Source organism: Meriones unguiculatus (genome assembly GCF_030254825.1).
Source record: "Meriones unguiculatus strain TT.TT164.6M chromosome 13 unlocalized genomic scaffold, Bangor_MerUng_6.1 Chr13_unordered_Scaffold_28, whole genome shotgun sequence".
In the NCBI taxonomy this organism is placed as follows: domain Eukaryota; kingdom Metazoa; phylum Chordata; class Mammalia; order Rodentia; family Muridae; genus Meriones; species Meriones unguiculatus.
In genome coordinates, this window is record NW_026843644.1 from 6604255 (window position 1) to 6617104 (window position 12850).

Here is a 12850-nt window from a genome sequence, read left to right on the forward strand (position 1 = left end):
TTGTAAATAACATGTGTTGAGTAGCACTTCCTTACACAGCTGTGATGTAAACAAGTAGAATTGTTGATGTAAGGGATTTACCAATACTTAGATGACAGGAAGTCACACCAAGTAGAATTTAGCTAAGGGCTAAGTAGATAAGTAGCATGCCATGCAGGCCTGTTAGAGATTAGGATGCTAGGAAACACATGTTTGCTCAAGATGATAGTCAACAAATTTGTCTCCAACCATAACCAAGGAGACAGCCCTTATGCATACCAACTATTGGCCCATCTCCATGCCAAAGAAGAGGCATATAACAAGCTGCTTAATTGCCATTATAGACTCACAGCCAACATTAAAGACTGGTGTGTTATAAAGTTGCAGTTTTCTTCTTGAGAAAAGCATAGCTCTGTCACATGGGGAAGACATCTGGTGAAAACCAATTGAACAGGAAAAACACTATTGTGTTGAGGGTTTCTCTGATCAAACAAAGCTTTCCCCAAGAGCCTCATGTATGTAGAATCACCTAACTTCTTCTCACACTTCTCAAATATGCTTGGCAGAGCTAATAGAACCTGTGGCCTGCACTTTGGGAGATTTCCCCAAAATTCTGAGGTAATTAAAATAAAGCAGTGTTCCTTTTCTAAAACCAGCAATAGGGTGAGCTGCAGGGTTGGGACATGTGAGGAGGGTTTCCTTCAGATTCTCAGAACCCCACTCTTTCTAACACATCAGTTCCAAAGTCACTGTGGTTTTGGTAAATAATGTTCTTGAGATCCTGTGTTCCCCCTTCCTTGTGCAGTTTTGTTTAATTATAATTCCTCATGATTTTATCCCACTTTATGAGACTGTCTGATCAATTCATAGATGTCTCCTGTTTCCTTCCATTTCTCCCCAGGAAGTAGTGTACAAGGTGCTATTCTTCTTAAGAAGCTTACTTGGTATAAGATATAGCTCATGGAAAACCTTGCCACCCTAGCTTTTGCATTTTCTACCTTTTACTTTTCCTAGTATTATAAACCCCTGAGACCTCTTACTTATACCATGTCACTGAATAATGACCTAGGGGAGTGGATTACAGAAATCATTCTAAGAATATTTTTGCTGTGTAAATCATCCAGTTGACTCAGTGGCTAGACTTGAACTCTCTAGCCCATATTGAAACTGTTTAATATATAACCTGGATCCTAAAAGAGACTTAAGGAAGACTGCATGTATGGAGTACAAAATTAGCTTTAGGCTGACTTCTCATATACCATTAACTAGCACTGGACACATGCTACTATTAAAGAGAACTTTTTTAATTAACCATTTAGTTGTGTGTGGCATTCTTTCTTCCTGGTGTGGATATTAATTCTATAATGGCTGCATTTTCAGCATTTTGGAAAAAATATTTCTGAGACAAGCTTTGTTGGCTCAGGTCACATTGATCCCAGTCTATTGCTCCCCAGATCCATGACTTTGCCTTTCTCTTGGTTAAAATTCCTAAATTCTTAAGTTAAAGTCTGTACACAGCAGAGTTTTAAACATTACTCATTTGAGACATATAATGAGCTGTCTATTGTGTGTGCAGTAGGAAGACAGTTTGGAAAAACTGAAGGTCAGATTTCTGGAAGTTTTAAACATTGTTTCCTAATGAATTTTTTTTTGTGAAAAATATTTCAATTTTACAAATAGGTTACAAAAATGATGTTGAGGAAGGAATGTGGATGAAACTTCAGAAGTATTTGATTAGCATCCTTTTACCATTCCAATAACAGCAGCCACAGTGTTGTGGCTTAAGGAACTCACTTCTAGGGTTAAAAGGCGTTTCTGAGCTGCAGAGGTGTCTCAACTATATATGGTGTTATGCAGTTACATAAGACAGATTTCACATCTTGTGCTGGAATACATATGGCAAGAACGAGACATAAAATTACTATTTAACATTATTTCCTTTATGGGAATCAGAAGGACTGGGTTTGCCTGAAATTGCTAGGGGGAATGATCTACAGCTCCATAGCGCACTTTTCTGGTGATCTCCATTTACAAAGAGAGTACTAGAGCATGGGGACTTAAAAAAAAGATCAGTTGTATCTAGAAAGTAATATGAATAGTGTAGGGGTCAATTTGCATTATTTTGTGGGAGGTATTACATTTCTGTTTATCTAATTTCTATATGTATACAATCAGAGGTAACATTGGTCTACTTCAAGTTTTTCTTGGTTGAGTGTCCTTGATGAAATCTTGACTTTATTTTTGGGCTTCTGTTATTGGCATTTTTGCTGTATTCTTTCACAAAAAAATGTGCACAATTTTCATTGTTGTGTTGTAAAGTAAGTACCGAAGTCATATTTGTCTCTATGTGTAATACTTCTTCATAAAACTGCTGAGAATTCTGAGTTATTTTTTCACATGGTAAATTCAGTTGGTACCATGCCATCATAGAATGGCTGGTTGCCAGCATCCAAAGAGCGAGCAGGTGCTGACCTAGGCACACTACACATATCTAGCTGATGGGCAGCTTTGTCTTCATGTAGGTCACCTAACATTTGAAATGGGGGCTGTCTGTCACATGGACACAGTTGCCTGTTTATGAATAACTTTTCTCTATCTGGGCTGCCTTGTCTGTCCTCACTGGAAGAAGATGCACTTAGTTTGTATGTAACTTGATGTGTTGAGGAGAGTTGATATGGGGAGGCTCCCCTTCTCTGAGAAGAAAGGGAGGAGAAGAAGGGGTAGAGGTGGGGAGGATGATACCAGAAAAGAGGAGATACAGAGCTGCAAGCAGGATATAAAGGGAAAAAAAATAAATGAAGTAATGAGAAAATGGCTGGTTTCTATGTAAGTGAGAGATTGTGTTGACTGATGATTTCTATAGATGGTTCTTCCATTGAGAGTGGAATTATCCTTAAGCATGTTGGCCCTGGGCTGGATAAAAATGTTAGGTGAGCCTGAGATGATGTAGAAACAAGAGAGCAAGGCAGGAAACAATATTTGCCATGGTTTTTGCCTAAGTTTTCTTGAAACTTGAGATTCTATCCTAGGATTCCAAAATGATGGATTCTGATCTGAAAGGACCAAACAAGTAAACTCATTCATAACCTGAGATATTTGGGGTTAGGGGTTTCAATCACAGCAGCACAGTTAGCAGGTTAGGAGAAAAAAGTTATGCCAAAAGTGACCTTGCTCCTGGACAGACCTGAAGATGTTCTCTTTTTTGAGGAATGTGGAAAATATCAGGACTTGAGATGGCAAAAGTCCAGACCTTAATTGGCTCTTCCTGTAGTACTTGGAAGTGCACAATGTTGAGTGTAGTGCATACAGAGGAAGTGGAGGTTATAGGATTTCAGTGGAAAATATGCTCCGTGAAAAATTAAGCTGGAGGTCATTTGTGTGGTAATTTGTCCTCAGATCTTTCTTATTCTGCTCATGATCTAAAAAATTTAGTAAGGTAGAGTTAAAAATTGGGGACTGATTTCTTAGGTGGTGATGTTTGTTTCATACCTGACTTGGATATTACTAATTAGTCAAGGCTACGTTTAAATTCTTGATTCTCATGTGTCAGCTTTCTGAATACAAGTCAAAGGATGGAAGATGTACCCCCAATGTGTTCTGTTTTGTCAACATATTTTACCAATGTTAATATTAAAATGCTTAATAGAATGTATGTATGTATTGTTTGAAGTCATATGCTTCTTTATGTTCTCATTTGTTACTACAGGGCACATCATGCTGAAGTTTTGCCTTGTAAGAGAATTTTCTAGAGGGGCTATATAATTCCACAACAATGAGATTTATTTCAAAAAAGCATGTTGTATATGTGTAATATGACTGAGTTCTTAGGCTATGACAGATATATGAAGATTTGATAACAGTTTGGGGTGTTTATTTTGACCATTTTAATTTGATGGTCAAGGTCATGTTGCCAGTTTTGCCTCTTGATATTTCAGAGAATGTATTAATATTATTCTTTTTTTATTTTTATTTATTACATTTATTTCCTATCCCATATACAGCCCCCTCCCTATCTCCTCTCAAGCCCACTGTCTCTCTCTTTCTCTGAGTGTATTAAATTTTTAAAGAGATTAGTTTGTTTTTTGACTTTACATCTAAAGGGCGATCCCTCCTTCCTCTGTTCTCAGTCCACCCCTACCCTTCTTTGTCCCCTCCCAGAAAAATGGAGCCCTACTCTCCCTGCATCACCCCATTACAGCACATCAAGTCACATCAGGACTGAACATATCCTCATCCACTAAAGACAGACAAGGCACGCCTGACAGGGGATGAGGATTTAAAAGCAGGCAGTAGAGTTCATAAAAGAAACAGTCCTTTTCACTTACCATTTAACGCATATGGACCAAACTGTCCTTAGTACACAGATAAGTTCAATAGGCCTAGGTTCAGAACATATGTTCCTTATTTGATATCTCATTTTCCGTAAGCCCTCCTGGGTCTGGGTTACTTGTCTCTGTTGGTCTTCTTGTTGCTTCCTATACCCTCCAGATTCTTCCATCTTTCCCCCAGTACTATCATAAGACCCCCAGAGATCCACCCAATGCTTATTTGCAAGTTCTAGATTCTGTCTCCATTGGCTACTAGGTGGAGCCTCTGAGAAAATGGGCATATTTAGGCTTTTCTATATGCACAGCAAAACAACATTTACAATTTCATTGGCTGGCTGACTAGTTTAAGGTGGGTCTCAAGCTGGCCCAATTATTGGTTGGACATTCCCTCAGTCTTTGTTCCCTCATTATCCCTAAACTTCTTGTAGGCAGGGTAATTTTTGGATCATGAGTTTTATGGTTCAGTTGTTGTTCCCTCTCTCCAATAGTCCTGTCTGGCTAGGGGGTAGTCATTTCATTTTCCATGTCTCTTTTCCCCTGTTCATTCGTTAGGAGTCTCAGCTAGGATCACACCCACATGCTATCAGGAACCTTCCCTGTCAAATGACTCCAAAGAGAAATGCCTTCAGTTTCCCTTCTTGTTCTGAGCCCTCTCACCTCCTACTACAATTCTCCCCACATTTGATACCCACATTTGTTTCCCACCCCATTCCAACTTCTGCCCAGTTCCCTCTCTTTATCCATTTGTGCTGTTTGTTCTGTTTTCTATTCTGAGTGACATTCTGGCAACCTCACATGGACCTTCTTGTTACTTAGCTTCTCTGGGTGTGTGGATTGTAGTATGATTATAAGCAATGTGTTTCTTTCTGTGTCTGGTTACCTCTCTCAGGATGATCTTTTATAGTTCAGTCCATTTGCCTACAAGTTCCATGATTTCTCATTTTTAATAACTGAGGAGTATTCCATTGTGTAAGTGTACTAGAAGTTCTTTATCCATTTCTCAGTTCTGGCTGTTATGAATAAAACAGCTATGAACATAGTAGCACAATTGTCCTTATTCTATAATGGAACATCTTTTGGATGTATTCCCTGGAGTGGCATAGCTGGGTAATAAGGTAGAATTATTCCCAATTTTCTGAAAATGCACCAGTTTAATTACCAGAGAAGTTGTACAAGTTTGCACTCCCATCAGCCCTGGAGGAAAGTTCCCTTTTCTCCACATCCTCACCAGCATGTGTTGTCACTTGAGTTTTTCATCTTAGTCATTTGAGTGGTGTAAGATGTAATCTTAGAGTCGTTTTGATTTCCATTTGTCTGATGGCTAAGGACTTTGATCATTTCCTTAAGTGTTTCTTGGCCATATGAGATTCCTCAGTTGTGACTTCTCAGTTTAGCTCTGAACCCCATTTTTAAATTGGTTTATTTGATTAGTTGGTGTTTAATTTCTTAATTTCTTTGTATATTTTGGATATTACATTTTTGTCTGATGTATGGTTGATGCAGATATTTCTCCAATCTGTTGACTGATGTTTTGTTCTATTGATAGTATCCTTTGACTTATAGAAGCTTTTCAGTTTCTTGAGATGCCATTTATTAATTGTTGATCTCAGAGCCTGTGCTGCTGCTGTTCTCCTGTGTTAATACATTCCAGACTTTTCTCCACCTTGTCTTCTAAATGATTTAGAGTCTCTGGTGAAGGTCTTAGATCCCCTTAGACTGGATTTTCTTCAGGATGAAACAAAGGCTTTATTTTCATTTTTCTACATATAGACATCTAGTTACACTACCACCATTTGTTGAAGATGCTGTCTTTTTTCCATTGTATGATTTTGGCTTCTTTGTTGAAAGTAAAGTTCCAGTAGGAGTGTGGATTTATTTCTGTGTCCTTACTCCAATTGTGCAGGATTGGTCTGCTATCAAGGGTATTTTATTTCTCCATTTGAAGTTAATGTTTGCTTTTTCATGGTCTGTAAAGAATTATGTTGCAATGTTGTTGGGAAATGGATTGAACTCATAGAATCCATTTTTTAAGAATGCTGTTTTAGAGAAGGGGATTAAGGGAGTGTTTCATGGGGAGGAAGAAGTGGGGGGAATTCAAAGTGAATAAAGTGTAATTAATAAAAAATTTTAAAAAAGAATGCTGTTTTACTATGTTAACCCTATATATCCATGAGTTTGGGAGATCTTTCCATCTTCTGAGATTTTCTTCAGTTTCTTTCTTTAAAGACTTCAAATTTTAGTCATAGAGGTATTTCACTTGCTTGTTTAGAGTTACAACAAAATATTTTATGTTGTTTGTGGCTACTGTTCAGGGTGTTTCCTAAATTTCATTCTCAGCCCATTTTTCATTTGTATACAAAAGGACTGATGAAATTTTTAGTTAATTGTGATCCCAGCCACTTTGTGGAAATTGTCAATTGTAGGAATTCTCTGGTAGAATTTCTTGTGTCACCTAGGTATACAAGTAATTCATCTGCAAATAGTGATACTTTGAATTTCCAATTTGTATACTTCCTTTCCAATTTGTATCTCCTTGATAACCTTCAGTTGTCTTATTGATTTAGTTAGGACTTAAGGAGTATATTGAAGAAATATGGAGAGTGGAGGCATCCTTGTCCTGTACTTCATATGAGTGGAATTTCTTTAGTTTCTCTCCAAATGGTTTGATGTTGGCTATCAGCTTGCTTTTTACTGCCTTTATTATGTTAAGTATGTGCCTGATGTCTTGTATGCCTGATTTCTCCAAGTCTTTTAACATGAAGGAGTGTTGGATTTTGTCAAAGGCTTTATTTCATTTAATGAGATGATCATGGAATCTTGGTCTTTCAGTTTGTTTATATGGTGGATTACATTGATGGGTTTTTATATGTTGAACAATCCCTGTATCCCTGAGATTAAGCCTATTTGTTCATTGTGTGTATCTTTGATGTGTTGTTCTTGGATTTGGTTTGCGAACGAGTATGTTATTGAATATATTTGTTACAGACAGCTATTAGCTGTCATGTGGGTGCTGGGCATTTAACCCAGGTCCTCTGGAAGAACAGACAGTTTCTTAACCACTGAGCCATACCTCCATCCGCCATGTTGCCTATTTATGATCAACATTTACAGTACTAGTATTTTCATTTTTCCTTTTGTAATTGTTCAAACATACGTTTCATTTTAGCAAGATCGTATTAATATTACTGTTTAAAATGAGGCACTTAATGTTTCTAGACATGTCTGCACAACTAGAGAGAATGTATAACTCTTTGTAGAAAGTTAAAGAAAGATCTTTAAGGTTTTTTTTTATCTTGTTTGTTTGATTAATTTTTTAATATTATTCAGGATTTTATTATGTACCCCTGAGTGTCCTGGAACTTATTGCATAGAGCAGGCTAGCATTCAGCTCTATGAGATACACCAGCCTCTGTTTTCTTTGTTTTGGAATTAAACTCATCAGAAAATACACCCAGCCTGTCCATTGTTATTAGATTAAGGAATCGTTTATATTATTTCTCAGATGTGGACTCAGAATTGTTGATCTGTTTATTCTCTCTATCTATCTATCTGTTACTTGACATTTGTCTTGCAAATCTAAATCCTGGTTAAAGGATGAAAAAATTAGAGAGGTAAACTTCTCTATTCAGTTTCGTCCTAAAAAGAGTTAAGTTATTATATTAAAACTTGTGTGTCACAAAATATGTAGAAGAAACACCAGAATACTTTGAAAATATTTTAAACGAAGTATACATTTCCAGTGTTCTAAGTATCATTCTTTCTGTTGTATACGTGTGTGGATATTTTAGACTGCATTGACCTACAATGATGTCCATGTGAACTTCACTCGAGAAGAGTGGGCTTTGCTGGATCCTTCCCAGAGGAATCTCTACAAAGATGTAATGCTAGAGATCTACAGGAACCTCACTGCTATAGGTAGAACAATGAATTTTCTTTACTTTTTTTTTTTAGAGATAATTGTGACTGTATTTGATCATTAATATTTTCAAGTGGGATATGTTGGTTCAGAAACCCCAAGATTAACAAAAATGCTCATATCATAAAAGTGGAGAGCGCCTTCTTTTGAGAACAATCCCTTGTTACAGTAGTGCCTCTCATAATGAGTCCAGGTCTTTCTAAATGCCTTTACCCTCATTTAAACCATTAGCACAATCTCAAAGTTCAGCCCTTGAACTTGAACAATTGAACAACATCAACAAAAATTATATACCACATTACACAGCTTTATTGCTATATAATACAAAAAGAAAAAAAAATTGGTGCTTATTTTCATTTAATTGACAATGAAGGATAAATGACAAATATGGGAAAAAATATTTATTCATTATTGATCTGCTTCTGGAATTTCTCTTGAAGATGAGGAAGAAAGAGGTGAATGGTTCATTGATTGACCAGAGATCACAACTTAAATTTTGTATTACTTCCAATAATACATCATACATTTTCTCTTACTGTATTTTAGGCTACAATTGCGAAGGTCATAATATGGAAGATCATTGTCAAAGTTCTAGAAGACATGCAAGGTAATTTTCATGTGTAAGCTGAAATGAATATGTTTCTGAGAAAATTTTAATATGTTCTGGAAGTTTGAAAGAGAAGAGACAGTGTAAATGAACTCCTTTAAGTGTATTTATTGATGGTGACTAAGTTGTTACTAAACCATGTGCCTCCATGTTAGGTATTTGATGTGTGTTTGCAAGGTTCTCCTCTAATAAAGAATGCAAGGAAATCATACCTTACACAAGGTCAATGTTTAAATCATTTGCTCATTATCTCTATGAGGTAGAAATGCAGTTTGTTTAGTCTCCTACAACTTAGATATTGCCAAATGTATTCAGAGTAAATAGGTGATGAAAGTATATTCATAACATTATACTAATCAACTAGTGCATAGTAAAATGGTGTTACTCATATACTTGCAGTAATGTTGCTAAATTTTGTGAGGAGAGCAGTTTTTTAGACTCAAGAATGTTGTTTCGGCAAAATCATAATCCCTATAGCACATGTCTCTGATGAACAAAACTCAAATGTGTGAATGCATCATGAAACCATGTCATTCTTTTAATAGGTATATCATATATCACAATGGATACAGTAATATATATATATATATATATATATATATATATATATTCAATGAAACAGTTAACCACCCAGAACAATTCAAAAATACAGTAGTCTCCATTTTGAGTAGATGTTTAAAAAGTGATACCTTTTATGCTTTATATGGGTTATTAAGAGCTGCCAGCAGTGCAAATAATGACACAAAAGCTTTTTAATATTTTAAAGCTTAGACAGTTTTACTAGGCAGATACTGAACCGTTTTTTTCCCCTAGTACATATAAACCAAGTATAGTGTCCCGATGCATGTCCAGCTCTACCTTCTTCATGTTCAAGTCTGTCTGTTAACCTCACTGTCCTTCTGGTGAATTGCCTGTCATTCGCTTTCTTCTTCCCTCTCACTCAGAAGTTCTGCCCTCCATCTATGCCATGCTATCAGTTGTCAGCTCTTTATGATTTCCAATAAATGAGGAAGGACAAATGTGTAGAAAATATAGGACTGGTGATGGGCCACAGAACTAAAAATACTATGATCTCATCAGCACTTAGCTCTCTCCTGACTCAGCAATCAGCATTCACGTATACTGACACACTTTCATACAATATACACCAACATCAATTAACTGGTTATTCAACTTCATAAGGAATTCTCACAAAATCACACTGCAGAAAATGTAAGTTTTAGGAAATATATAAATTATTGCGTTTGTTACAGTTATCTTTGCATATTTAATATGGCGCACAGTGTAGGGAAATTTATTAATCCAATCAGTGTGTTAAAGCTCCGAGGTCTTGCAGTTTTCTACAAATCTATGGTAAAACATCTTATAGAAGAAAGTATTGTATAAATGTAAGCCAGGTTACAAATATTTTTACCATTACGGCTATTTTCAAATATGCAAAACAACTCGTAGAGATGGCGAACACCATGAATATAAAAATAATGATGAAAACTCAAGATGTTATTCCTCTTTACCTTTACACCAAATTGTAAAATTAAGTGACATGGACAAAAATATTCATTATTGTAATGAATGTGGTAAAGTTTTCATATGTGCCTATTATCTTTGCAGGTATGAAAACAGTGATAGCAGAGACAAACCCTCTGAAGATACTCAATATAATGAAATATTTGCACCTCACAGTGGTTCCCACACATATGAAAGTATCCATACTGTTGAGGATTGCTATGAATGTAACCAATATGGGAACGCCTTTGCACATAACAGTCATCTCCTAAAACATAAAAGGACACATATAGGAGAGAAACCTAATGAATGTACACAATATGGTAAAGCCTTTGCATGTAACAGTGATCTCCTAAGACACGAAAGAACTCACACTGGAGAGAAACCTTATGAATGTAACCAGTGTGGTAAAGCCTTTCCATGTAATATTGAACTCCTAAGACATGAAAGAACTCACACTGGAGAGAAACCTTATGGATGTAACCAATGTGGTAAAGCCTTTGCACATAACAGTAGTGTCCTGAGACATCAAAGAACTCACACTGGAGAGAAACCTTATGAATGTAAGCAGTGTGGTAAATCCTTTGCACAGAACTTTAATCTCCTAATGCATGGAAGATCTCACACTGGAGAGAAACCTTATGAATGTAACCAATGTGGTAAAGCCTTTGGTCGTAAAAGTCATCTCTTAACACATGAAAGAACTCACACTGCCGAGAAACCTTATGAATGTAACCAATGTGCTGAAACCTTTGCACGTAACAATAGTCTCCTGGTACACTATAGAACTCACACTGGAGAGAAACCTTACCAATGTAACCAATGTGGTAAAGCCTTTACATGTAACAGTAGTCTCATTCTACATAAAAGAGCTCACACTGGTGAGAAACCTTATGAATGTAACCAATGTGGTAAAGCCTTTCTACGTAAAAGTAATCTCTTAACACATGAAAGAACTCACACTGGAGAGAAACCTTATGAATGTAACCAATGTGCTAAAACCTTTGCACGTAACAATAGTCTCCTGGTACATTACAGAACTCACACTGGAGAGAAACCTTACCAATGTAACCAATGTGGTAAAGCCTTTACATGTAACAGTAGTCTCATGCTACATAAAAGAGCTCACACTGGAGAGAAACCTTATGAATGTAACCAATGTGGTAAAGCCTTTCTACGTAAAAGTAATCTCTTAACACATGAAAGAACTCACACTGGAGAGAAACCTTATGAATGTAACCAATGTGCTAAAACCTTTGCATATAACAGTAGTCTCCTGGTACATAAAAGAACTCACACTGGAGAGCAATTTCATGCATGTAACTAGTGTGTTAAAGTCTTTGCATGTAACTGTGTCCTCCTAAGACATAAAAAAAACTCATACTGGAGAGAAACCTTATGAATGTGATGAATGTCACAAAGCCTTTACACAGACCAGTATTCTAAAAGATAAGAGAACTCTCACTGGAGATTAACCTTATGAATGTAACCAATGTGGTAAATAAAGCCTTTGCATGTAACAGTAAACTCTGAAAAGATAAGAGAACTCATACTGGAGAGACACCTTATGAATGCAACCAAGGTGGTAAACCCTTTGCATGGAACAGTCATCTGCTAGTACATAAAAGAACTCACACTGAAGAGAAACCTTATGACTGCAACCACTGTGCTAAAACCTTTGCATGTAACAGTAGTCCCCTGGTGCATAAAAAACTCACACTCCAGAGAAACCTTACAAATATAACCAATGTGATAAAGCCTTTACATGTAGCAGTAGTCTTATGCTACATAAAAGAGCTCACACTGGAGAGAAATCTTATGAATGTAACCAATGTGGTAAAACCTTTTGCATGTAACAGTGTTCTCCTAAGACATAAAAGAACTCACACTAGAGAGAATCTTTATGAACGTAACCAATGTGGTAAATAAAGCCTTTGCATGTAACAGTAATCTCTGAAAACGTAAGAGAACTCATACTGGAGAGACACCTTATGAATGCAACCAAGGTGGTAAAGTCATTACATATAACAGTGTCTCCTAATACATAAACTCACACTGGAGAGAAACATTATGGGATGTGTCCTATGTGTAAAGCCTTTGCACAAAACAGTCATTTCCTAATATAAACTTGCTCTTCTTCCTGAAGATACCTGATAAAAGGATCAGATGAATGAGGAGGAGGTCCCCCCATCAGTGGACTTGGAAAGGGGCACGGTGTAGATGAGGGAGGGAGGGAGGGACTGGGAGGGAATGAGGGATAGGGACACGGCTGGTTTACAGAGTTAATAAAATGTAACTGATAAGAAAAAAATAAAATTTGAGAGAAAAACCCTTTCTCTTCACAATCATGTCCAAAGTCATGAAAGAATTCATACTGGAAAGAAAGACTATGAGACTATTTAACATTGTGAAACTATTAAACATTTGTATAATCATCATGAACGAATTTGTACAGGGAGAAACTTTTTGAACATGTTAAGATGTGAGGCCTTTGCACATATCTATATTCTACAT

At 36.5% G+C, this 12850-nt stretch overlaps 1 protein-coding gene across 1 annotated transcript in view; it reads left to right on the forward strand.

Annotated features, from left to right (window-relative positions):
• Window positions 1-12542, forward strand: part of LOC132650643 (zinc finger protein OZF-like) — a 41885-nt gene extending 29343 nt beyond the window's left edge. Inside the window, exons 3-5 of the mRNA XM_060375987.1 lie at window positions 8096-8222; window positions 8770-8830; window positions 10442-12542. Coding sequence (XP_060231970.1) covers window positions 8096-8222; window positions 8770-8830; window positions 10442-11663 — 1410 coding nt within the window. The 3' untranslated portion in view covers window positions 11664-12542. The remainder of the gene's footprint in view (window positions 1-8095; window positions 8223-8769; window positions 8831-10441) is intronic.
• The last annotated feature ends 308 nt before the right edge of the window (window positions 12543-12850 follow it).